Source organism: Kryptolebias marmoratus, linkage group LG13 (genome assembly GCF_001649575.2).
Source record: "Kryptolebias marmoratus isolate JLee-2015 linkage group LG13, ASM164957v2, whole genome shotgun sequence".
Classification (NCBI taxonomy): domain Eukaryota; kingdom Metazoa; phylum Chordata; class Actinopteri; order Cyprinodontiformes; family Rivulidae; genus Kryptolebias; species Kryptolebias marmoratus.
The window spans coordinates 6,179,060-6,206,995 of NC_051442.1; the positions used below are offsets into that span (position 1 = coordinate 6,179,060).

General features: G+C 35.8%; 1 protein-coding gene across 2 annotated transcripts in view; it reads left to right on the top strand.

The window, feature by feature from the left end:
* The window catches only part of fstl4 (follistatin-like 4), a 192,045-nt gene that overhangs the window by 92,130 nt on the left and 71,979 nt on the right, over positions 1 to 27,936 (top strand). For both annotated transcript variants that reach the window (XM_025006742.2, XM_017419926.3), the window contains exon 5: positions 26,381 to 26,571. In XM_025006742.2, coding sequence (XP_024862510.1) covers positions 26,381 to 26,571 — 191 coding nt within the window. The remainder of the gene's footprint in view (positions 1 to 26,380; positions 26,572 to 27,936) is intronic.

Below are 27,936 nucleotides of genomic sequence, written 5' to 3' on the forward strand. Positions count from 1 at the left end.
GGGATCAGCAGTGTTAATTAGAGATTTACAAGAAGGTAGGGACATCCGAAATAAATGTGAACATCTGGTGAGATTAATTTATCACATTTATTCGGAACAACAACTCTGCACTCCAACTCTCTCTGGTTTGTGGCTGAGGGGTTTAAATTGTCATTTGTTATCACATGAAGTGATATATTTTTGCCTATTTAAGAGGACATGGGTGGAAGACTATACCAGGGTGCAACAGGTAGGATAAAAAATAAAGTGATGTTCTCTGTCTTAAAGCTAATGACATATTTGTATCCACCGTCTGCAGAATGGGTTATTTTAAACACGCATGTACATTTAGGAGTTTACAGTCAACAGTAAAAGACTTGAACACACATCTACATATCAGCCCCTGCACTCACACAAATACGCATTTTTTAATGGTATTACCTTGGTAGACATTTATAGACTTTGTTAATCTAACAGCTAGACAGGTGCACCATTCCATTTGGGTTTAATTCTAATTAAACCTGGACTGTGGACAAACTAATTTTCTAAACCAATTACTCTGGAAGGAGATAAAATACAGAAGCAATCTTTGAACAAACCTTTTCTCCATGAAATCTCTGACGAAAATAAAACCTTCATATTCAAATCCGCTGGAAAGCAGAGCCACCTGGCATCATGATGGTAATAAACTACTGCTGACATTTGTCAGATTTATGCATGTGGGAGGTGCAGCTCTGCCTGACACTCTGCAAGTCAGTCTCTGTTTAGCTAAACAGCTAAAAAAGTTAAAACTAAGTGTCCTCCAGGCTCTGTATCAGTAACTGTTCAATATAATGTGCTATGGGATGACAGAGAGGATTAGTGGATACATCCGAATAACTCAAAGTAACTCAAAGTAGGTTGTTACTTTTTTCTCAGTGCTCTCAAATGTTCTTAAAGGTTTGTATTTATCTCTACAACACACCGTTGCCTGTGAGAACTTTTGTGGCAACATAAGTATTTACAATTTCAAAATATAAACTTTATAAAAGTGTGATAGTTTAACAAAACAAAACCTTTAAAATGAAGCTGTTTCATGAGAAAACTCTGCTTTTAAAGACACTGATTTTCCATTAATTAAGCCATTAATGCCTTCCCTAAAGTCCTACCTACTAACCCACCACCACTCCTGCAGTGGGCCTGCAGAGCCTCTTTAGCTACAGATCTTTGATCTATCAAACCATGAGCAGCCTAAAGCCCAGCCATTGACTGCCATTGAACTCTTTCTGTACAACCTGAGCTTCATGATGCGGATCCCCTGCTGGTGTGAACCATAGACCGTCTGGCCCGCAGATCCAGAATTCCCACCTCAGAATAAAGTGAAAGCTAAAGTGAATACAAGTCCTAGCATGTGGGCTCTGTTTTTCAAAGCAATGCTTTAGTTTCCAATAATTTTATATAGTTCTGTTGTAAATTCAGTTTTTGAGTTTGGGTTGTGAGCATCTCTTATCATCAATATTTCTTCAAAGCTGATGGCATAGGCTGCAGCTTTTATGTAGACCCCTTTGAATAGTCAAGCAAATCCTTCAAATCATCACACGTCATAGATAATCAGTTTCAAATCAGAGCTCAACTGCAACTGTGTATCATCTATGAAACACAAAAAATATTGTGGGGCTTTCTAGTATTTAAAAAGTGCAAAGGGAAACAATCTTGCACTTTCTTCTTATAAAGATGTTGTCCATGCCTACATGGTATATACAAGAGGAGCAAAGACAGAAAGAAAATCCAACATACCGAATAAAAATGGTGTTCACCCATTAAAAAAAAAAAAAAAGCCACAGTGATTTCTCTCTCTCACTCATAAATATGTAAATATGTATACGTTGCTGCATTGTAAAAAGCTTGTGAGATACTGATTTAGGTGTTTTTGCATTGCTGCGCATAACTTTAGAACTTTAATTCGGGATATGAATTACAGCAACACAAACATATAAATTTTGCTGACTGTGGATAAAATTAAAAATAACATTGGATGTGGTAATCCCATGTTTGTTCATTTTCTTTTTTTTTTTCTCCAAAATTTCTAAATAAAGTAATGTGTAGCAAACAGAAAATGAGCTTTCACCACCGAATGCTGAACACCTAAAGGTGCCCTGTGGAGTTTTGCTGTTAACAGACCTCATTTTCTGTTTACTGTGAGTTTTACTTACAAGAACATATTATGTGTATCCTTGAGGCCGGATGAAAGAGTTTAATTTATTTCACTCATTATAAAACATTTATAATGTTCTTTTTTAAATTTAAAACTTTCATTATTATACGCTTGCTTTTGCTTATTGCCTCTCCTGTGTACTGCTGATGGACTTGGATCAACTGAAGAGTTTAAAAACATTTTAAAATCAGAAAAAGAGATTTGTTATAAGTGTAGTTTAAAAATATTATTTGGACAATTTGTTTCCTGTTGCATTATGTAACCATAAATAAATCTGTATGATATCATTTATTCATATACTTCAGAATATAATTTGCATTTCTAATGTCAAGCTAACAACACATCCTAAATGCCTAAAATCTGATGTAAAGTCAAACTATGAAGTGATTTAATATTTCCACATGTATTCCTAAAGGCCTCCTTGTACAAAGGTACAATTTATTAAACAGATGGATACATAGACATATAAGTGACCATCTTGGCACAGATTGAAATGACAAAACAAGCTTTTTAAGCGGTGCCACACATTACTTTGATATGGGTTTTTGCCCGTTTATTACAGCATATTTTTGTGTCCATTATAAATAAACCTACAATTAGTTATAAAAATGAATAAATTTAAAGAAATGTTTTTAAACATCTTAAATCGTAGTTTACCTTCACTCTGATTATATCAGAATGTGAGAAAAATACACCTGTCTAAACGCTGTACTTAGAGTAACTCCAATTTCTGTATTTCATTACATGTATACTTTTTTGACAATAATTAAAAAAATAATAATTTTTATCCCTGTATGATGTGTCTAATGACATTAACTTGGACACACGTTACATGGTTCACTTGTAAGTCAACTATGTGAGTCTCAAATTGAGTCATTATGTGGCATCAACATCATCTGTTCATAGACTTTTTTATGTCTGTCAGCCTCTGTGCAGTTTGTTGTCGTAGCGTCCCTTTAATTGTATTCAAAAGGTTTCCAAAAAGCATAACAATATTATAGCCACTTTCGCATCTTTGTAATCCAATGTTTTTAGATGTTTTATCTTCAGGGGACTTCTTTGAAAACGAATTCCAACCCACAGACAATAGCAGGAAATACATTTAAAAATCTTGTTCTTTTAAAAATACTTCAGGAAAAAAAAAAATCAAAATCAGGGCCCCAAGATGTTCAGTTATAACCCATAAAGAGAATAATAACTCCTGAGCCATGGGGAGACACTGTATGTGTCTGTCTTACTGCTTGGGAAGGGGCAGAGGAGACACAAAAGCCACTTGTGGAGCTCTGCTTGACACAATAAAAACCATGAAGGAAAAGAGACCGGGGTCACAGCGTATGAAAGGTTGCTCTTTGAAGATCAATTTCAAGTCTACAGTGAAATCTCTGGATATATCTTTTTTTTTTTTTTTTCTCGTGATGTAAAACTGTTACTGTGCTTTTCAAGTCACTTTTTTTTTCAGAATCTTTTTGGCTTTAGTCAGTACTTTCACCTGACCAGCATACTTACAGCTTTCCCTGGCCAATCGTCCATATATCCAAAACATAAAACATGAGCTAATAAAAACACTCAATTTCACTCAGGGAAAAGTTAATGTCTTTGAGACTTTTTTTCTTCCAGCTGTCACGTAGTCCTGCTCAAGTCTTGGTGTCCATGCTTGAGCTTTTGGATCCTTAAATTCTTATGTTTTCATTTTATTGTCCTGCACCACCTCTGTTAATCATCTATTGATAGATCAGCAGCAACAACAACTACCTGAAAGAATGAGTCATTGCTCAAAATCGATTGCTTCTAAAACTAAACTCACAACATAATTGTAATATTCAACCTTTTATGCTTATGTTTATTTTCAGTGGAAAAAGAAAATCAGTGTTTATTAGCCCAGTACCCATTGTCTATAAATGCATGTCTCCTTCACAGTGTGTGAATGGGACACCCTGTGACTGACTTTCAACCCAAGGATTTGTTGTGACATCATACTTTTTCTGTGGCTGTTGGTCTACTCGAACACAGTCACATATATCAGTTTTCTAGAAATACAAACTAAAACTTAGGTTATCTTTTTTAGGCAAAGTTGTATGTACAATATATATTAATACACGGACTGGAATTGTCTGTTTCAATTTCAATTTATTTTTATTGCATAAAAATCTATCAAAATATAATTTGTAGTTTAAATACTTCTACGTCTTTTTTTATCGTCTTCAACATTTGTCATTTTTAGGTAGTCCTGTTTTTTCTTCTTTTTACTAATATACAGTACATCAATTTAAATGTACAAGGTTTTGATAAATCCAGTAGAAAAAGTCCTGCCTATGTATGACATTTATTTGCTCTTTCGTTGTACTAACCTTTTGTGTAAAGGTCATACAGTTCTCATAAAATCTGGGCTGAGATGTGAATTGATGTTGAGACGCAGCTTAATAAGAGACATTACCTAAAGTTATCAGAAGTTACTGTAGTTCCACAATAATGCATACATGATCCAGTTCTCAAATGCTTTTCACTCTTTATAATTTATTCCATAAAACAAAATGGACCAAAAACTTTGAATGAAATGCAGCTTTACAAACCTTGTCTTGCACTGAAATCCATGTTTCTTCTCCTGCCTTTTGGCAAGTGTGTGTGTGTGTGTACATTCAGTGACTCTCAGGTGTGATCATGCCTTATTAAATCAGTGATGAAACGATTTCTGCTTAAATAATAAAAGGAATCGTTGTGGTTTCCACCGGAGGACAAGTCTTCTCAAATAGCAGCTGGGACTCCAGGACACAGGCTCTAGTGGTCTGAACTCGTCCCCAGGTAGCTAATGATGGTCTCCAAGTATGCAAACACTGTTAATCATGATACGCCTCTTGGCAAAAAGAGAAAGCACTGGTAGTATTTGCAAAGCATTATTCTAAAAAGATGATGCATATGTGTATGAGAAGGAGAAATGGTTTAATTTATAGTTATGCAAGTTATTTATATAACTGTACTAAACTAAAATTGTTCTATATATTTTTTTACTGCTATACAGAGATGTATTTCTAGAATTTAACTGCAGCAGCTACAGCGACTAAAAGCCAAACGTGAGACGGTTGATATGAAAAAGCACCTCCAAGTTTGAGGCCAAAGGTCTGAGACAAGATTCATTGTTCACTGACTGTGAAGTCTGTGGGTCGTACATTCTGTCATTTGTCTATGAGGCTCAATCAAGTCCATATCTGATATTCCACATAGCCCTAATTTTTGTGACACGTTCTTTTGTTACCATGCAGCTTCATATGTGAAAGTAAATCTTCCCATTCGAGAGGTGGCTGTAAACACACGACAAGTTCAATCACAAAGAGAGGAAGAAAAAAAAACAAATGCTTGTTTTGAGAAAATACAGTGAGATTTGCTATTATTCACAACTGAATATTTTTTCACTCAAGTACCATGAAGACATACATGATTGTATTGAACTGAAGACAAGAAATATCTTGAACTTTTTTTAAAATATACAGCTTGCAAATCTCTATACTCCTTCTGTTAGGTTGGAGTATAAATTGTAAATCCTTAAGTCAAACACTGTTTTGGAGCTGACCTAAAATAGTGTAAATATGAAGGCATGAGGTTTGCCATTGTCCCAATGGCTGCACATACAGACACAAAGAACCATGTCATACCTTTTAGTCAGGAAAATTTGGATTTCCCATTCCAGAACTTCAGTTTGGGCACCAGGTCCTTTCTTAGGTGAAAGAGTTTATGTATCATGGGTTCTTGTTAACAAGTAAGCAGAGAAAGAAGCTAGATATTGACAGGCAAATTGCCATGACACCTGCAGTAGTCTGGAGAGCTGAGATGAAAGTGAAGGTGTCCACTTTAATGCCTAATTTACTTTTCAATCCTCACCTACGGGAGCAAGATATGAGATGGGAAACAAGTCAGAACTATTCTTCCTTTTAAGGGCAGCTGGCTCACCCTAAGGGATAGGGTGAGAAGTTCAGCTATTTGGGAAGGGCTTAAAGTAGACTTGCTACTTCTCTAAATTAAAGGGGATCAGTGAAGGCACTTTGGCTCTTTTGTAGGGTTGCTGACTGGGTGTCTCCAAGAGAAGAACATATCCGTTTTAAGAGGAGGACCTGGGGTAGACCCAAGACTGTCTCGAGGTTAGGTTTAGACTGACTCAAACACCTCAGTGTCTCCCTATGAGAACTGGAGGATGTGGATGTCTGTGGATCTTAGCTCAGACTGTTAACCTCACAAGCTGGTCCCAAATCAGTAGCAGAAGATGGATGAATGGCTACACTATCGATGGATGAGCTATTAAAGGTCTTTTTTAAAGATTATAAATTACATATATTTCAACAGATATTTAATATGACACTTTCTCTTCATGATAAACCTAAATGCTAAATCAAAAATGACTGAGTTGGCACTGTAGCACAGGATTGTATAGAGTTTGTTGCGATATTTCCCCAATTTCTGCAAAACATTTTAATTTTAAATGTGTGCTTGCTTTAGTATTTGATTTTTGTTATGGAAATTTTATTCACTTTGGTTAGGTGGCAACAAGACAAAGCTGTGGGAGGATTAAATCTCAGATAAGATTGGAAGCTTTTCTTTCTTTTCCAAAAGAAGACTTTCAAGAACCTGACTCTCTCTCTCTCTCTGGACTTCTCAAAAATGGCTAGTTTAGATGGATTCTTTTTGAAGGACACTGTTGTCTTAATATTCCTCCCAATTTCTTCCCCATTTCAAATCTGGGCTTTAAATAAACAAAAAGCAGTGGTTGTGTTTTAAGATAGCAGCTGGCTCTCCACATGATGAAAACACTGAGACCACGCTTTGATGTTTGAAGCCTTTTTGTGTGTAGGTGGTGATGGTGGGTGGGCTGAGGGTTGTGTTTATTAGGTATTACATCTATCTTGTCAGTCTTCAGTCTTATTATTCTGTTTGAGATTTGATCACTTTATTATGATGTTGTTAATGAAAATGGCTCACTCACGTCCAGGTGCTATTTCTTTCATACCTTTTTAATTCACTGTGAGATGACAAAATATAGTAATGGTAAAATTCAAACGCTACCTTCAAAATTGTATTGGTTTAAAAGTGAAACATCTTAGAAAATGTTCCTTGTCAGCTTAAGACAAAGATAAAGAGCAGCTTGAACTTGGTTTCATGTTGTAATGTAAAAGAATGTTGTCTCAATTAGTAAAGATGTAGAGTTAGAAATTTTATTAGATTTTTCTGCTATAAATGTTAAAAAAATTGCATTTTCCTTGATTCATGTTTTTTAACATTGACTGCCAGTTGTGCTGCAGATTTGTTCTAAGCAAATTGGGATTGAACCAAGCTTGAACATTTCAGTAGCTCAATGCCATCGTAAGATCAAATAACAGTGCTTTCACTTGTCAAGTCTATTCAGCCTTGCTTAAAACCAGTTTGCCATCCAGCTACAGTTTCCCAAAATATTGTAATGGATGCTAAAGTTCTGTAAATCTGTGGAGTCACTCTCCATCACTCCCTTCTGCAGACTTACCTTTCAAAAATTTAGAACGCCATACTTGAGGTACATCGTGTCTTTTATTTTTCCATGAAACTTTTAAAATGTTATATAAGCAGATTCATTTGCTTTTTCATCACTAACATATTCTACATGTAGGCACAGATGTCAAGTCATTTTCAGATTTTTTTTAATTATTGGTTGACTCTGTCTAGTTACTTTTATTGAACACTAATATATAGATTATACCAGATAGAGTACACATGAAATTTGACAAACTACAAACAACTATTCAAATGACTTAAAACTCTAAAATGTAGCATGATTATTACAAAATATTTAACTAAAGTCAGAATATACTGACTGCAGATTATTCAAGATCTCATTTTCTTTTATCAGGTATCCCAAAATCAGTGACTAGACACCATGAATAGACACTGTCCTGCAAAACAACTTAAAAGTATCCAAATGATTTCCAAAATATTTTCTATCCTATAATTATCTGCTTGCTGTTTGTTCTTAGGTCAAAGGTACCACCTATTTTAACATCTGACAGTCTTACCTTTGATATGTCAATGAAAAATGAGATTGAAAGCACAATTCAATGATTTTAATAATTTTCCTGGAAGACGTTAGATTTGCAATTTTCAGACAGATCAATCTGCATATATTCATGATAATTATTTGCCAAGTAAAGAGGGAAGCCTTGCATTCATGAATAGTGCTCATCAATCACAATGCTAGATTTAAAATTCAGATTTTTGCACAGATGAAGAAAATGTGATGCAGATGGCTTGCTTACACAATGCTCGGCTGTCCACACAAACATTGATTGAGCTTGAAGTATACAAAGTCTCTTCAAATAAAAACACATTTCAGGGGCATTCGACACCTGTTATGATTCAGGATGTTGAGTTTAATCCAAATCTTAAATGAGATGCCGAACTATGTATGTGTTAAACGATCTCACCTAATAAGAGATAACTAAAATATGCATCCCTAAAGCTGATCGAGTGAAGCACTAGTCTTTATGAGAGCTATGACCAGGAACTTATCTGTCCCTTTGCCTCTCAGCTCCTACTTTTATTCCTCTTCCTCAACCATGCGCTACATTAAATTCAGCCCCCTTGGCTTTACTTTTGATATACTTCAGCTTCATTTAAATACAGTTGCTTTTATTATTTTTTTCAAGACAATATACAACAGTTTAAGAGTATGTTCTGTTATCTTGTTTAATTTTTGAATTAATTCTAGTTTGATAAACAAAGTACAATAATGTCAGTCTCCACAGCCCAAAGCTTTCAACGAGGTCAAAAAAAGAATTGATTTAAATGACTTATTAAAAAAATGGTGCACACCCATTGCAAAGGTATAATGACGTTTCAGGTTTCCTCAGTTACTTTGAGTTTAGCCCAACGTACAAACAGGCTTCTAAACATGAAGCTGAAAAGAACAATTAACCCAAGATATGTCACTTTTCACAATAATGTGGGACTGACTCCATTTACCTAAGCTGTAAATTAGATTATGCTGCATGACAGGTGGCAGCATTTGCAATGGATCACCAGGTGCCATATGTGAGTTTCCCTTAAGGCTAAATATACCTGTGTGCCTCAGCTTTTATGATGCACATGTATGAAAATATGCATGGAAAACCTGCACTTGTGTGCAGTGATGTGGGTGTGAGTTACATGCATTATATATAAGAGGGTTCTGATAATAGCTGTCATCAGTCTCAATACTATGCTAAACCATAGAGATGGAATTTTGGGGAGGAGCAACGAGATAAAGAAAGGCCTGTGAATTGCGTTATAATTAAAGAAAAAAAAAAAAAGTTGGAAAGTGCAGGTGGGAAACAGTGATTCAAAACAGTCAAACGAAGACAAAGTGTGTCTTGTTCTGATTAAATCATGAAGTGGCTGCAGTGCCAGCAGCAGGCGCAGGCATATGCCCAATCACCAACAAGCACTGCCACATGCCAAGGAGAAAGAAATCACACATGCTTTAAAGGGGGAAATTTTAGGTGGGAGGGAAACGGATCAATAGAGAAATGCTGTGAAAGGAGAGTGTGTTTGTGTTACTCATCTGATTTCTTTAGGCTATCATCTGGTAAAATGGCATATTCTCAAAAGCAAACAAACAAACTGTAGTATTTATCTCATCAAGCAAACATCCCAGAAACTGTAAACACTGTTGCACATATTCATTCTAACTCCACATTTATTTAACATAGATTTTATCTGCAGGCTTTGGCTTTTAATATGGTAATATAGTGAAAAATGTTCTGTAATGACTATATTCATAGACAACTAGAATAATGTGTTTTATTAAATCATTTATATAAAAATAGTTAAAAAAAAAATAGTTTTTTTTTCTATGAGCAAAGACATGCAGAAGGGCACATACCCAGCTTCTTAATGTCAGCTTTCCATTTGTAATTGCTCACATCTTTGGCCTATGGTGCTCTGTACAATCTCAGCAGTATCCTGTTAACAAATGTCATGGAACAGGTGGGTTAAGCTCCTTGCACAAGGACATCTTGACAGCCTTGGTTTACAGAAGGGACAGATGTATTACTCGTTATGTCCTGCAACCAACCACTTTTTCTTACTCTGTCTACAGAATTTAAACATCCCAATTGTAATTCTTGTTTGCTTTTCTTGCCAGAATTTCTCCAGCTCAAACTAAGGATGCTTCAGTTTGTATTTGTCATTTCTCTCTCAAATGGACCAGGTTCGGTCAACGTATATAAAGGCCAAGGTGTTCTTCAGACTGCTTTGCCTCAACGGCACTAACTCTGTTTTCCATAATGGCAATAGATCAAAAGTTCCCATCATTTTTAACACACATTAACCAGATATATGCTTATAGCTTCCCTCTGGCAATGGGGAGGGAGCTGTAATTTCCAAGGTGCTTAAAATTGCAACAGGTGTTTAAAGGTCCGGTCCTTGATCCTGTCATAATGAAACTGTCCTTGTTGTTGTCTTCAAGGACACCATAGAATCAGTGGGTGTGTGCTACTGAACAACAAACTGTTGTGTGTTGCAGTTTGTCTTTGTGTTTGGTTCTTTTGTTGTTTTGCATTCAGGTGTCCTTTAATGAACCAACAGAATTTCAAATGATGTTCCTGCAGTGGGAACAGACATTCTTCTTTTATTTTTAAACAATGGTGTTGGTTTGCGATTTTTAAATATAGAATAAAGATAAAGATAGTGTACATAAAGTCATTATCAAAGTTAAGCTGTTCATTCCCTTTCACACTACAGTGTCCTACCAGAAATAGTTGTCTGAACAGCAAACGTGCGATGAACATTTCTAACATCATATCTGGCCTAAATGCAGGTGGTGTCCTTCAGTGCTTGAGAAATCCGAACTACTGGAAAAAGTTCAACTGCCCTTTCAGTGTTCTTTGATGATATAAAACAATAAAGTTGATTATATGAGCTAAAATTGTTTTTTTTTTAAGTTTAGTTGCTTTGGATCTCAAAGATCCCCAAAAAACATTTGTCATATCTACTTAAAATCACACATCAGCAACAATAAGAGTAGTTAATATAAGTTGTTGAATTAAGTTTCGTACTTATCCTACATGTGCAAAGAAGAGCTTTCACATTATTAGCAAAGAGAGTTTAACTTTTTCCAACTAGATTAGTAACAAGATCTGAATGCTGTCTGATTTACCTTAAAGTAATTCATGAAGTAAAAGCTCCTTGAATTTGTTTTCAGATTAGAGGACTAAACTAGCATAGCTACACTCTTACATAATGTACTAAAACACTCTAAAAAACTTTAGAAATCACAGTCTGGTGCAGTGGTCTTATCTTTTTTCCCCAGTTCAATTTGCTAAACATTGGTTTGGTGGATTTTCTATAAATCTTCTGTGTCAAGTAATAGTTTTGTTCAATTCAAGACTTGTGCAATTTTGCTTGAATATTCTTTATATAAATATTCAGATCAAAGACTTCTGTTTTAGGAAAAGGGTATATATTTTTATGGATATTACTTTATTCATTTGGAAGCTGTTTGGTTTTATTTCTGTCTATAAAACCTAAATTCCAGCCAATGTTTCTCCAGATTTGTTTTTAATCAAAAATCCAACCAAAAGGCATCTCTCCCTGTGGCAGATGTATAAACATAAATGTAAAGTGTGTGATAATTGGTAGCATACCAGGTGTGTGAGTTGCATAAATTATTAACAAGGACCTACTGATAATAGACCCTTCATCAGCCTTAGTACTAAACCACACAGGTGGAACTTTGGGAAGGAGCAACAGAAGAAAAAAAGCTTGTGGAGTGCGGTATGACAAAGAAAAGGTGTAGTTACAGGTGTGTGACAACAGGAAGCATACCAAATGTGTGTTGTGTCAAAGGGTGACTGAGGTTAGCAGGGATACCACACTCTGAACAACTTACTCAGATGCAAAAAGAGACACCGACAGTGTGACTGAAGTTCATTTACATAAAATGTTACAAAATGTTTAGAGTTTTGTGGATAATTATTGGACGCTAATCTGTCTCTATAAGCAGTCCTGGTTCTAAAGTCAGCCATGAATACAGTCTTTTTTATGTGGTTAGCCAACAGTACACCTTTAATATTGTTATCAGTGTACTTTTTCTTTAGATACCACTGTTAACACTTCCACCAGGATGTGGAGCTACTTAGCAGGAGCCAAAATCAATATAGAACAGCCTACACATGGCTCCATATCTGATGTAAATTATGTGGAAGAAGGCAACACACAGCCAGTAAGATTTTAACTTCTCAGCACAATTTATAATGAAGTAAAGAACAAAGATTTTCTCACTTTGTCAAATTCTTTAACTTTTTCTCACATTTTCTCAGCATGTGCTTTTGATTCTATTTTCAACCCAGATTCGAATCAATCTCCCTGCTTTAATTTATAGAAATCCATTTGCTTTTAAAATTTGTACTCAATCGACTAAACAATAAATTCTGTGTAAAAGGTCATGTAATATTATCAGATTTGGCTTTGTCAGCTTAAGTGTTTAACAGTATTTTTTTGAGAACTGTTATCATTAAAAGCAAATCCTAATTCAATCACTGCACTGTTAACTTTTACTGGCAGCTGCACTTAAAGTTCAGTTAAAATCAACTTGATCAGATCTGACAAGAATGCACAGGTGAAAACGACTTGAATACATGTTGATAAAAATAAACAAAATCAAGGGTACACCATGTAACAAGAGATGCACACTACAGTAAATTATTCAATGAACAAATGCATTATTCCAGAAATTTAAATTGCCTAAAATGCCAGCTTTGATAATACTTTTCACATTGAAGCTTTAAACAAAGTATTATTGATATGCCCTTCTGTCTTCTACCCGACAGAAGATGGCAGCTGATCCACTGTTTGGGCTTGTAATTGCTTGAATTTTCTCTTATCATTAATTATTCTCTGTCAATTAATTATGCCAAATTGTGCAAAATCTCAAGAGACACAAGACTCTGCTACGACTGTACGTCGTGTAAGTATATTGACACCAAAGCAGCTTTTAAAATGATTAATGCTCTTTTTGCTGCTTTGTGAGCTGTAGAGAGGATAGGGAAAGATGAATTTATAGAAAAGTTAACAGATTGAGAGAATGGGAGGAATATAGGGAAATAAGAATTGAATGATGATTTATCTTTTACCAGAGTGATCAAATGGTATGTATTTTGAAGACATTGATTTAAGTGTTTGAGAGCATATTTTTAGGTTTCAGAAGTCATTACCTTTTCAAAAGTGTGAAAAAGATTAAACCTTGACTCTTTGTTTTTTCATAGCAATAAAAAAACAATAACCTTAATACTGGAAACTAAACAGGCTGCACAGTACATGACAATCTGATCTTTTGACAATATATTCAGTTTCAAGTTTCTAAATTACAAGAAATGTGCTTTTAATTTTCAAAATACCTCAGCCTCCAGAGTAAAAACATCCCCTTTACATATTAGTGTTGATAACCCAAACACAAGCTTTTCAAATGATGTCATAGCCCCACCTCTCATTTAACCTGCAACATGAAAGCATCCTCTTTATTTTGTTGTTTACATTTTGCACCCAGTGTGCAAGCTTTGTGGCAGTGTTACAGCATAACAAAATGCTAGCTTGGTTACAACAATTTGGGTTGTTTTGTGTCAGTGAAGGTATTTTGAGAAATGGTTCTATTCATAAAGATATTTGTATAAACAATAAATAACATTGTTTTGGAATACTGCACTTTTGTGTGGACAAGACCTATGACAGGCTGTACAAAGTATTTACCTATGTAAATCCCCTCAGTTATGGTTTATTTTATTTTAACTTTTATTGTGCTGACATGATTTAAAAAAAAGTTGATCTGACCCATAACTCATCATGCACAAGGGCTTTAGTAATTAAAGAAAGTACAGTGATGAACTGTGTTTCCCTAATGCTTTCTAATTGGTCACCTCTACAAGCAGTACTCCAGGCACTCTGTTATACTGTACATGTGACCGACTGGCCTAATTTTTTTCCTCCACCTCATAGTTAAATATAGTCATTCATTACTTAAGTTTCTTACCAGCATCTTAAGCTGCAAAGTTCATTCATATACATATGCATTTATTCATTCAAGTCTATGTACAGTAAAGGTTGAGGTGTCTGAAACCATAAAGACTACGTCCCTCCCTCAGCCCTGCACTGATGAAGATCTCGGGTGGCTTTGAAACGCTTCTTCAAACAGATCTTTTTTAAACCTCATGCATATGGAAATTACTTTTCGTTTTAAATTCAATTCTGATTGAAGTAATAACCTGTAGTAACACCGAACATAAAGGCCTGTATTATAAATAAAGCTTAAATCACTATCTCTTTGTCTCCAGCTTTCTTCCTAATGCATTCTGTGAAAACAAAACACACCACTATCACTTGACTGGAGCAGGAATTTATATGGGAAACATGGCACGGCTTGACATGAAATAAATCATCACATGGTGGCTCAGAGGCAGCTCATCCCATATGCCTGTGGTGAGTGACACTCTTGGGCATAAGGGAAAGGATATGGAGGCTTGGCCTGGGATCTCAGGCTCTGAAAGATGTTATTGCAGTTGACAAGTAGCTGACTGATAGATAAAATCCCCATTGTTGTGAAATTGTTAGACCAGAAAGCCCTTTATATTGATAGTATCTACTCGTGAATTGGATTTGGAAAGGGTTAAAAGGAAGAAAATATTCTAACTCATTTAAATGTCACCAATTTTAGGACAATTTCTCCAAGAAGTTTTAGAAAAACCCAATGGATTAAATGTTTTTGCTTCTGAATGCCACGGATAAATTACCTGTTTTATGTTTCCACATTGGTCATTTCTAATAATAGTCTAGAAGCAGAATAACTATCAGTCATTTCATGCCTCCTCAGAATGAATGTCACAAGTTTTTTTTTAATTTATTTATTTAGTTTTGACAACTTCCTCCTAGTGGAAGCAGATATGTGACCCAAATATCTTGTGAAAAAGGGAGAAGGCACTATGCAAACAGCAATACCACATAAATAAGCACCACAAGAAATTTAGAAAAATGCATGTGGTGTTTGTCTTCTGTTAATTTCCTCCTTCATTAGTTCTGTTTACCAGTTAATGGTCTGCTCTGCTTCTATTTCTACCTGCCCGCAGAAAGAGAAATGCCAGTTGTAAACCTTTAATGAGTCAATATCAGTCCACTGCAGCTGCTGTATCTTGAGGCAAACAGTTGTATATGCAATGCACTAAAATGGAGTGTGAAATTTTGTTCTGTTTGACTTGCTTTTTTTTGGGGGGGGGCAATCCAAACAATAACCCATAAACAACTGAAAAACATTTATTTGTAATATTTGGCTTATAAAGGGGTTGTGCTTGTATGTTTAACTCCCTCAGTTGAGTTTAAATCTTAAGTTTCTGTCTATACTTTGGCACAGTAGTGTTATTTGGCTCTGTTTCATGTGACTGTGTTAAGTTATTTAAATTCAATCTGTTCTATCTGTGCTGCATTTCATGAGTGCTGATGGGTTTGCTGGTGTAGAATCTGAGTTATCCAAGACACAGCAAATCCAAACAAAACATTAAAGTAAAAAACAATCCAAATAAAAAAAACAGCTGGACTTCTCTATAGTTGAAGTCTACTCGCTTCCTATCTGGGAATCTTTTATTTTATTTGAACTGGAAAGTGTGAGGTTCCAACTTTTAAACTGCATGAAACTTATCTTTGTGTGTAGCTAACACAGCTGAGTTGGAGTTTGGTGTGTACACGTTTTATGCTACATTCATACAATGCACAATTCAGTCAACCCTAGTGTGAATTAGAATGAAACTCACTGGGTGTTCAGTCTTCAGTTGGATTTATACGAGATTCCACGAGAAGTGAGGAAACGGGCTCTTGCTGATGTAGTTGCATGACAAAAATCATCTGATTTTGTTCTTGTAAGCTTCAAGAGATCGTTCTTGACACTAGGTCTGTGCAGAACTTTTATCTGGGTGTATGTGTCAACTGTTGTTTGATTGGTCAGATTTTTGTTGTTGGTGTGTTCATGCGGAAAAGCAGATGAACTGTAATGCTGCAGTTTAACTGCTCCGCTGAGGAGCAGCTGGCCGAGGAAAGATCTTCACCAGTGTCCACATAGACCAGGTTTTTCATGTAATCCTTTTTTTTCTGTTGGAACACAGATGAATCACACATGCTCATGTTTTGGCCTTTTGATAAGAACCATGCAAGAAGGTTGGGTTTTATTGATTCCAGTTCATGTGTTCTTGTCTAGATGTATTGTGTGTGTTTGGGTGTGCACAGATAATGCAAAGAGTTGTGAATTTGTTCTGGTAAACAGCCAGCATACTAACACTGATGCAAAGACATATTCCCTACATGAAAAGACTTTCAGTGTTGTGTACAGTTAAGTTGATTAATATATTTTATTACTGAACTTTTAATATATGCTTTTAGGGGAGCAGTTTGATGTTTCACTAGTGTGGTTGTGATTGTTACTCAAAATTCAAATGGTCAACCTTAAAGAACTATTACAGTTTAATTTTTAGTTTACTATTGAGTTACAAAAATTAGGTTTCATTCAGTTGAAGGTGGTGTAGTTATCAGGAGCTCCTGTTTATTTAGATGTGTTGGTTGTTGTCTGGTTTAAAGAAATTACCCTGTTGAACTTAATGCTAAACAAAGTTAAATCTGTAAGAGTTGTCTCTCTGCTGATTGTGTAGTCAGGATTTAGTGACCAAATCATAAAATTAAACAGTGAAAAATGGAAGCAAGCTACTTCTATGTACCAATAAGCAAATGGCTGTACTGTGAAAACATGGAGTATAATCAAAGACTGGGTTATGAACTGATTACACTGTCGCTAGGGGAAACATACTCATTATATTTGAGGGGTCCCATAAAATAAATTGGCTCTGTTTGTTTCATTTGATGGTAATGAAAACACTGTTGTTTATGGTTATAGACCTAAATGTTGCTGACCAATTCATCTTCCCTATAGGGAAAACATCCCATGCTAAATTAATTTAACCTAAAATAATTAATAAAAAGAATATTTTCATTAGAAATAAAATTGACTTCCTGTGTGCAGCTCTTTTTTTACTAATACTATGATACTAATAATATGATATACTTAATACCTTTATAATAAAATACTATTATATATAATGCTATTTAAAATATTGAGCATTTTATTTTAAATTAATATTTTACACTGGAAACATTTTTTTCTGACAAAGAAATCCTCAAAGAACGTGGATGTAATAAACTATAACTTATTTGAATACATAAAAGTCATTATTGCACTTTTATCAGCAGTTGATGTGTTAAGTTTTGACACTGGTGCATTTAGAAGGACGAAAAGGGGACTAAATATCCTGTCATGACTCTACCACATGCAGCTCTCCAGCCTTTGCCACTGGTGCAGTTTTGACCTGTTGTCGAGTAGGAAAAAGAAACAAAAATGAAAGACGAATTCCTTTCAAGGCATACATCCACCGACAGAATTTTGATGAAAGATAAACCCACATGAAAGGAATAAATGTCTTTCTCCTTGACTGAGACAAAGAAAAAAGGCTTTGTTCACTATACCTTTCTTTATTCTTGTTTCCTTTTTGTTGTATTTTTTTTTTACTTTTTTCAGAGTTGACATCATTATGCAGCTTTGATCTGCAACACAGGATATGGAAATAGAATTTCTAACACCTGCCAAAAATCTACTTGTGAAACACTGAAGACCAGATAGTTCCTCATTATTTTTAACTTTATAGTCACAATTACTTTGGAATCAAAGATTATTTGAAATTGTCGCATAGTTTCTCATTTGCTCAACTCCATTTAAAGTGTGGTCAGCTTTTAACAAAATGAGTTGTCTCAAAAACTGTAAGAGTAACTAAAGATCTAAAAAATTTTTTTTTTTTCTACCTCGCAATCAAATGTCATCTTCTTGACGTATTCAGTCATGCTTTAAATTTGTCTCATGGGAAAAACAGTGGACTGAATGGGATATTTTTTAACATGTTTATTTTTGCGTGACTTACTGATTTATTTATTGTAATTGATTATTTAACTTTTTGTTGCATCTTGTTCATGCTTTACATCTAAATTCCATTTCTTATTTCCACATCTTTAGCATGTTATTTAATCTGTCTTTTATAATTCTTTTTTCTTTGTTCAGTGTCAGGTCTTCATCTTATGTTCGTCTCTACACCGTTTTCTAATTTAGATCTTGGCATTGTTTATGTTTGCCCTACTCTAAAGCATCTTTAAGTTGCTAAAGTTAATTTAGTTTGTCATCTGGATGTTTCCATTGAGTTCTGTTATGCTCGTGCTGAAAGCAATAACCCAGTGTAAAAGTAGCAATCGCATGAACCTTTTTCAGTATCACTTTAGGACAAAATGCTCCTGATTTTGGCAATATAACCCAAATGAAAGGCAGTTATCCTAGAGGGTTGTTTTATGTTCAAGTGAAAAGAAATAAAAAAGAAAAAGTCAATGGCTCCTAGGAGCTAAGACTCATTCAGAGGGAGAGTATGGTTAAACAGCCTGAGATAAAAGAAAATTACAATAGCTTAAGTTTTGTCTTAATTTATTAACAGATCCAACACAGCAGGGTGCAGGGCTTCATTATAAACAACCAACCAAATCTGCACTGATTAATTTTCCTTCTTGCACCAAATTTATAACTACACTTTTTCAACATTTTGTACATCAGTAAATTCCATCCATTTATCCATTTTTATCCACCTTTTCTGGTGGTGGCTATCTCCTGTGGTCATTGTGCGAGAGGTGGGGTACACCCTGGACGAGTCTCAAGTCCATCTCAGTAAATTCCACCATCTCATTTATTCACTTGTTGACATTAACACCTTCATACCTACATGACCAGTAGGAACACACTGCTTGATATTGGAAAAGACGATATGAAAAAAATGTTTGCATTGCTACAACTTAAAATCTAGTGGAGGTAAAGTTTTCTCTATAAATTGTATTTCTTTGACTTTACAAGTCTCATCTCTGGCTTTACAGCTATGTCAGTTATACGCATGCAAAATAAATGCTAAATTCCTGCTCACCAAAGGCAAAGCATAACCATGGACAAAAGAACATCTTCTTTTGGGAACAAAATGAAACAATTAAAAATGTGATTAATAATTTTGAGTCCATGTCCCACTCACTCTTTATTCTGCTGCGATCTCTAAAGCTTTTCCTACAAGGTCACTGTGTTATTTGTGAGGGGTAACATGATAAGTTAGTCCAGGTCTTTTTGTTGTCAAAGGGGCACATTCAGCCGGAGGCAGCCGTTTCCTCCAGTCCCCCCCTGCCCCCCCTCTCTTTCAGGCAATTTAAAACATGTTTACTCATGGGATCATCAGGCGGGAGTTTGCAGGCCTCAGCAAGAGCTACGAGAAGCCTGGAGATTACAGTAACTTACACCGCAGGTGTAAAGGAGAGACGAGGGTGAAGGCTGAAAATGTAATCAACACTGGAGCATGTTCTGAGTATTAATCTATTAGCAAAAGGAGAGCCTTTATAATTATTTTCTTTGGCTAAATCCCCTTCACCGGGGATGAGGGTAAAAGTATAACTGTATTTATATCCAGTCTGTGCTGTTGAGAATCTCATGATTACTTGTGCTGATAATCCTGCACTCCTTCCTTTTTACTTCAAGGTGAAAGTCCTAAATGACAAATTAGAGATCACAAACTTGCAAGCCACAAACATTAAAAGAGCATTAGCTGTAGTAGTACAAAATCACACATTCTAAATTCATTAATGCTATAATACAACTAGTGATGGGAAATCCTAAACTACTAAACCAAATACCACTGTACAAGCAATTGTTTTTGACTAGTGGTACACACTAAGAAAAAAAGGCTCCCTTGATTGTAAACATAGTAAGGTGTGCCTTATCTGCTTTTATTAAAGGCATTTTATCCTATTTATTGCAGATTTTTCAGTTCAAATGTCTTGGCAGTTGGTTTTTTGCTGATTTGTAGGTGTCTCAGTAGACTCTGTCACTAAGAAATATGCAGAATCCAGTGGTAAGACTTTGCAGGCACTAAAACCACAGGTTTCACTGGGGCCAGTGCATTAAATGTGGCATGTTTGTGCTTTACTTTTCCTCAGGCCAGTGAGATTTCTTGTGATAGTCTGATCCAGAGTGGCTGCGAGTAAGATTAATATAGTAATACACAGCAGAGTAATATACAGTTGATGTGTACAGACATGATAGACAACAGGGTCACAAACATGCATGTAGGTAGGTAGTGATTTCTACTGTACTGTTTCTCCTTCACTGCTTTACCAATAACTTTGGCCTTGAAATAGATTTCTCATTTAGTTGGCGCCAAGCTGCAGAGACTCTGATAAGGCTTCCTGAACACACACAGATCCACTCTGCTGAATGTATAGTGAGGCGAACTGGCAGACGACTCGCCTTTACCCGGGGAATCTTGGGGTGTCATTTTAAATCACTGTAAGTTATGCATTAACTGAGAAATGTGGGAGTCGAGTAAACTATGAATCATTGCTTTCTACTAGTCTGATATGGGATTATTGCTCACACTTGCAAGTTCATTTAGAATTTTGATGCAGAAAGCAAGAATGTTGTATAATTTATCACTTAAATATGAAATATTACTCGGTGGTCAGTTGTGATGCCTCTCAGCTGATCTTCCTGGCTCATCCTGTCAAACCCCAAACACATCCAAACAGTCAGTAATGTCTTCATAATTTGACAACTTGTATTTTTACTTTTCCAATCATTCAATTTGATATGTCTATTGATCCATATTACTACAAATTCCCTCCACCTTGCCACACTCCTCTCGCTACTCAGCAGACATAGATGCTGCACAAGCTGTTTCAAAATATTGACTGGTTTTGTGTCTTGCTTGCTCATTGGCTTTATCTGGTGGGTGTCCTAGAAAGCACAATTCATTTTATTAAATGAATTCTCTGTTAAATTCTCAGCACTTTTGGATATTTGGGACTTCTGCGTGCCAACAAAACACTCCCCACCTGCCAAGACAGTAATTCAGCTCCTGAGTTGTCAGGAGTTTATCCTTCAAAAACCTCTGAACTTCTAGTTGAAGATGACATGGAAGGCAAGTGTTGGCATCCCCTAACACCTTTGTTTTGCTCGATTTTAATAGCTGCCAGTAGCCAAGGGCTATCACTCTGACACACTCATTCAAAAATATTGTTTTAGCCATTGTCAAAAGTGCTCAGAAACATTTTTATTGAATAAAGCTATTTTACTTTGTGTAAGTCTAAGATTATTTTGTGTGCCTAACCTTGGTTTGTAAGGGTGTTATACAAATTTTTGTTCTCACTTTGTGGTTTCATAATCTTGTTTGTATCACAGGAAGAAGAATTTCCTAATTTCTCAGAATCTTCTTCCAGTAACACTTTAAGGAAATATTTTTCATAAATCTCTAAACATGTGATTTCTAAATGTCAGATTGATTCAACTGGTGATCCCTGCAGTGAGACCACCAATACAATTATTTCACAGTAAATAAGGGTTTAGTCAAAAATAGTCGCCTACCAAAGAAGAAAGGAACTCTGTTTAGAAAAAGGGATTGTGCTCATGGTGGAGCAGATTAAAAACATTTATCCAAATAAAACTAGACATGCAGTTTGGGAGTGTGTTGTTGCTTCAATGAACAAGATGAAATAGAGAAAAAATGAAATTGCTACAAACATTGTTGGTGAAGCTCATACAGGGATCCCAACAAGTGTGGACAAAATGATACATCCAAAAATTGAGGTGTCCCTTCATAACAATCAGGTAAAACACTTTGTTTTCCTGAGCGAACATCTCACTTCAGTTTGAATACCCTACAAACTTGAGGACATTGATTATTTAACTTTTGAAGTTTTTTGGGGGGAGAGACCCAACATTTGGCATGCACATAATATCAAGTAATGATCATTTATCAAATTTTGGTTGACAAATGAGGCCATAAGTCTTTGCAACTGTTGGTCTTTGTTGACTTTGAAAAATAATTGTTAGGCTCGACCTAAATTATTATCCTGGGCTTTTTGAGTGCTGGTGCAAATTAGAAACTGTGCCTGTGGGAGTGTCCAGCTCTGCATGTAAAAACTAAAATTGCTGATCAACAACACAGGCACAAGCAGCTCATTTCAATAATGGATACAACACTTTACCAAGAGCGGCACAAAATAACTGTTTACTTTGAGAGAAAGAGAGAGAAAATTTCCTGCAAATATGAAAGTATTATAAGTTTAAACAATTTTTTACCATTAGCCATTTAATGTTTTAGTGCTATTTCAGTCTTAATATTGACAAACAGAAATAGTTGTATTTTTTAAAGAAAAAAAAACATCTAGAAAATACAACTTGATAAATGCTGAACTGGAGAAAGTTTAAAGGTTGTTTCTGTCACAACATTCTCAGAAGGAGCGCTGGATAAACTATGAAGCTCACAGTAAGCCGATTTAAACAGCTGCCAACTGCGATTATGCAGTATGAGGCTCTTCTGTGACTTGTATCACCCCTCCAAGATTGGCTCTGCTCTCTTAGACCTAGCTGCCCTGAGGAGCAAAAAGTGTCCATCATATCCATAATTATCTGGAAGGGAGGTCCATCACCACTGCATCTTGGAAGCATACAGGCGGCATGGCGGTAAATAATCCCATCATCTCAGCCAGAGGAGGTCAGGCAGACAGAAATCTAACTCAGAGCAGTTTTACATGCTGCAGGGCATTGAAGGGAGGTTTCATCATATGAAGGATTGATGCCTTGGATTTTCCTTCTCACTCTCCATGTTTTAGCTTGAGCCAAAAACTCCAGAACAGAAGATAAATATATCTTGTAGGTGTCTTTGACCCATGCACATCTGACTTGTGCTGTATGTGACATTGCTTGGGCCCATTTGTATTTTTTCTCTTCAGTTGTGTTTAACTCGCAGGCAATGTACAAGCAACAGTTAACTAATAAAAAAGTTAATTTAAATGACTCTATTATATAAAAAATGCATTCTATGTTTTTAATATTATGGCTAAAATATGTTTCCCAAGCATTGTATGAACTACATCATAAATTTCAAAGCTTTTACAGTTAAAGACTTTGTCTTTAACAAAAATAAAATGAGTCCATTAAAATGAGTTTTAACCAAACTGAAGCAAGGTCTTCTTGCAAAATCCACCTTGGTGGTTGTTTGTAGTTGTTGCAGATTGCATCTTTTACCATAAAAAAGCCAAACCCTGAAAAGTCAGTAAACAGCAAGCTGATGTATGTGTAAAGGACAAGGTCATTGAATAATTGTACAAATTGTGATTATGTTATTGAAATTGCAGATGCACTCTTGAGTAAAGTTTTCTGTATTCACGTAAAGTATAGTGATTAAAATATAAATGCTTACAAAAACCTGCAGTTACAGCATAACACACTTATGCCGCGTTTGCTGTCTAGAAAATGTTGTGTGTAGTTACTCATAATGCATGATTTCAAATTTAGTGAGTGAGAAAATATTTATTTTTCTGCGTTCCCTGATCACATTTGAGGTGGGGGTTTTTTTTAGAATGTAAAATGTGAGGAGGAATGCATTTAAATTGTATTTAAATGATGGGATGCAAAATATTTATGTGCCAACATTTATTTTTTATTCTGATAGTTACTACAAGGTGAAGGTCATGTTATATAAAAACAAGAAATTCCCTCCACTTGTATTTGTATAAAATGCTGAAAGAATATATTGATTTGGCAGGCACTCGATTACTCATTTGTCTTTATTTATTTTATTTTTTAAGGTCAAGATTCAAAACTAGACAAAGCAAATATGGGAACCTATGATGCCCACTTCACACAAACAAAGCTCTCAGTAGGGTGATGCATCTGCTTGTTTGTAAGATTTTGTCGCTTGCTTTTCAGGGCTTCTACTTTTTATTACTTTTTTCCTAAATAGAATGTCTTTTTCCTGTTTTCCTCTGCCTCACACTTATGAAGTAAGAGTTTAGAGGATGTTTAGAATTGAGTAGCACCTTCTCCGGGACATTGGGTGTCCATAGTCCGAGCAGCTTCGGCTCACTCACTTAAGTAGCTAACATTCCAAATGGGCAATAAAGAGAGTCCTGTAGTCCCTCTAGAACAATAAAACACAGTCAGGGGTGGATGCACTGTAATACAGATAGATATTTCTCTGCTAGTGCTGCAGCTGCTGCGCTCAGCAAAATGAAAGACTGAATCAAAGGACATGTCGTATACTGCAAAGAAAGAGAACATTATTCACTGCAACATCCAGGTGTAACATTCCTTCTCTGTTCAGGGACATGAAGGTCTTCAGGTCATTAAAATAATGTTGCCTTTTCAGCCATGCAGCATTGGTGCAACACAGGAGATATACTGTATAATTTATTTATTTTTTTTTGTAAAGAGGCATAACACTTTCCCTACAAATGTCCTTGCTGTCTGCTGCACGGAAATTTGAAGAGAGACAGTAAGTCTGAGCAAAGAGAGGATCGTTCTCTCCATATATGACAAGATCTAAATCAGCATGGAGGTGAATTTATTTCTGTCGCTCCAGTGCAGGGACAGGGATGACGGTCAGGTGATGATCCCTAATGTTAGAGCCTTCTCACGCCTCTCTCTCCTCGCAGGAATAACATTGAACACAGATTTAGCCATGACCTTGACTTGACTGCCTGCTTGAAGGGGAGGTGTACTTCGTTTTTGCTGTGTGGGTTTTTGAGTCTTTGAGTAGTTATTAAAAGGGTCAACATGTTTCTTTTATCTTTATATTTACATATGTGTCTACAAATGACTCTATTCTGGCCACAGTTCACAGTCCCTTTAAAATATACAGATGTAACTGAGATTTATTGCACTGATTATTTCCTTTTCATAACTTGCTATTTTTCGAATTGACCTCCACCAACGAGCAAAACACTTTGATAGATGTTCCTGATCACCAGATCTGAGTACTACAAATTAGAAACCCTTAAAACACACACTTCCACACTTATAAATTCATGTCTTGTGCCTTGCTTCTGTGAGCAAGATTTTAACTTTTATGTCTTGAACTTGTAATATGACAACAGGAAACTTAAACATTCTATCTGTTTTTGCTTAATTGTCTTTATTTTTGGTGTTTTATTTCATAAGTACATTTCGTTTGAGGTTTGCTGAAGATTTAATTATGGGTGACTCTGACCTTCTTTAAAGATGAAGATATTCTGCACACCAGGAAACCTTGTGTTTGAGTGTATAAGTATGCATATGCGCACACGGCCATAGGAACAAAAGTTTGTGTATCTATATTCAGTTTTGACATTAACAGGAGGTGGTTGTCTCTTCTGTAGCCCAGCTGGAACCTTGTTAATGCTGTAATAAGGACAGTTATGTTAATAGCTGTAGGTATACTCTGACAGCAGTAAACTATGCTACAAGTTTGGAATCATAACGAGATGCTGAGACAGAATGTTTAGGCTATTAAAGCCAACATGTTCCCTAATTTTGTATTTGTTAGCTCTAATAGTTGTGCTGTCAGAGGATGTTTGGCAATAAGATCTTTTCCCATGTTGTCTCAGAGGTGGGTCTTCCTTCTCTGTTAGGGATTGTCATCTAATGATTTATTCATTTGGAAAAAAAAAATACCAATTTTTTTTCTGATCTACATGTTCCTGACATGCTTGTATGCCTCACTTCCCCTTGGCCTCCCATCAACATCCCTCATCCTGATATCCAGCAGGGCACAGGTGGTGCTAAACCGAAGCAAGGACACGGGAAAAGAAAATGGAAAAACTTACTTGAACCATATCTTTTTCTAATGCTTATTAGCTTGCCTGCTTTCTATTAATATCAAGACTTGTCAGACCCTCTCAGCATGTGACACATGTTTTTCCAGACAAACAAGGCACCCGTGAGCTTTAACTCCAGAGTACAGCAAGACATGATGCTAAATGATGATTTTTACCTTTTGTTTTCATGTGGATTGTAGAATTACATGTAATTATTTAAACCCTTTGTACCAAAAAAGCTGAAACAAATAATCAAAACAAAACAAAAAAAATCCCTAATCTATCTTAATGACACTCACTCAGGTGCATATTCACACATAATTTCTCTTACTAACCCTTTTTGCTCTATTTCTCTTCATAAACACAATCAGGTTCAGTCCAATTTACAGCAGAATTCAAATGTTTGTGTAACTGGAATAATTCTGACTTAATGGGTTTTTTTTGTTTGTTTTTTTTGGTTTTAAATTCATGTGTGTTTGTTTACCCTTGCAGGTAGTGCATGCACCATGTCAGAGTACAACAAGTTGAAGAGCATGCTGCTGGACATGCAACCGAAAGTACTGAAGACCGAGGAGCAGAGCCAGCAGAGGGACATGGAGGAGAAGAGAGCACTGGTGGACACAATGTTTAAATACCTCGACGTGAATCAGGATAGCCGGCTGGTCAGCGATGAACTGGAAAAGGTGGGTCTGGAGCTGAAATGGCCTGATTAGTTCTTAACTATGACCGCCTTGATCATTTATCTGTTTCAGATACTGTGTCATGAACTCCTAAATAGTAAAGACTCAAAGGGCATATGAAGAATGAAGCAAAGGAGAAATGCTTAGTAGGATTCATTTTCCATAATTCAAGATATTTGCAGTTTAAAGTTAAAAAGCTGTGAACTAATACAAGGAAAATTGCTGCAGTATTTTCTTGACATGACTGAGGAAAATACCAAATTATTACATCTTTAAGATTCAGTCACCATTTCATATCAGATTTGAGGCATATCCCCGTAGTCTCTGTTCAGTGCTTTGCAAGGAACATTGAGCACCCTGCTTTTAAAACTGTAAAGAGACATCAAACTGCACCTTCTAGTCATCCTGTCAAACAATGAAAATGAGTTCCTCTCCAACTAATCTGAGAAGCAAAACAACTGCGGAAAGAGATGGAATTGACATGTTCATGGCGAAGTTAAATTATTTTGAGCATCATCTGGTGTTAGAAAATGGGCATCAGAGACAGGCAGCAATTAATCTCTTATCAAAGTGTGCTGAGATCTCAGGGACTTTCATTCTGCCAGATTCTACTGACCCCCATTAGAATTAGTGATGGCAGCAACAAAAGACTAAATTGTTAAAAATCTCCAGCTTCTTGGTGTTTAAAACTTCGAATCAGCTTTAGGTTTTTCTGTTCTGTAAAAGAAAACAAAAAGACTGTATGATGTTAAAAAAATAAGCTTATTAGAAGCTGAGCATTTATAAATACCCTCAGCTGCTCTACAATAACTGGCAGAGCAGTAATCTTTTGTTAGCTTATTGTGTGAAGTTTTGTACTCTTGCTACTAAAAAAAAAGATTGACTGACTTTTGCCTTTTATATTGAAGCTGTATTAAAAGATTTAATAAAGCTGGCATGTTACTGAGAAATCTCTTGATAAGACATTCTTACTGTGCAGGAATTCACAAATTCTGTTTTGCATAGATAATGCTTTTAAGGATCAAAGAGGAGATCCAGTCATCCATCCAGTCCGTCTCCACTTTGGGATCCGTCTTTTGTCACAGCTAATGCTGAATGGTAAAGTCCTGTACTTAGGCTTTGAATATGTTTTATTCAAATGCCTAAGGGCAGAGGAGTCTGTGACGGGGAACATATGGCAGTACTCTGCTTCAGGCAGCAACATGAGATGAAAAAGTTTGTCACATCCTTTAATCTGCCATGTCACATGTGCAGCTCCATACAAAATCATTTGGAGAAGATTAACTTGAAGGAGGTTTATAGGTTTATACTTATAGACTTTACTAGCCAGAGGGATGAAATATAGAAAGTAACTTACCTTGTAATTAT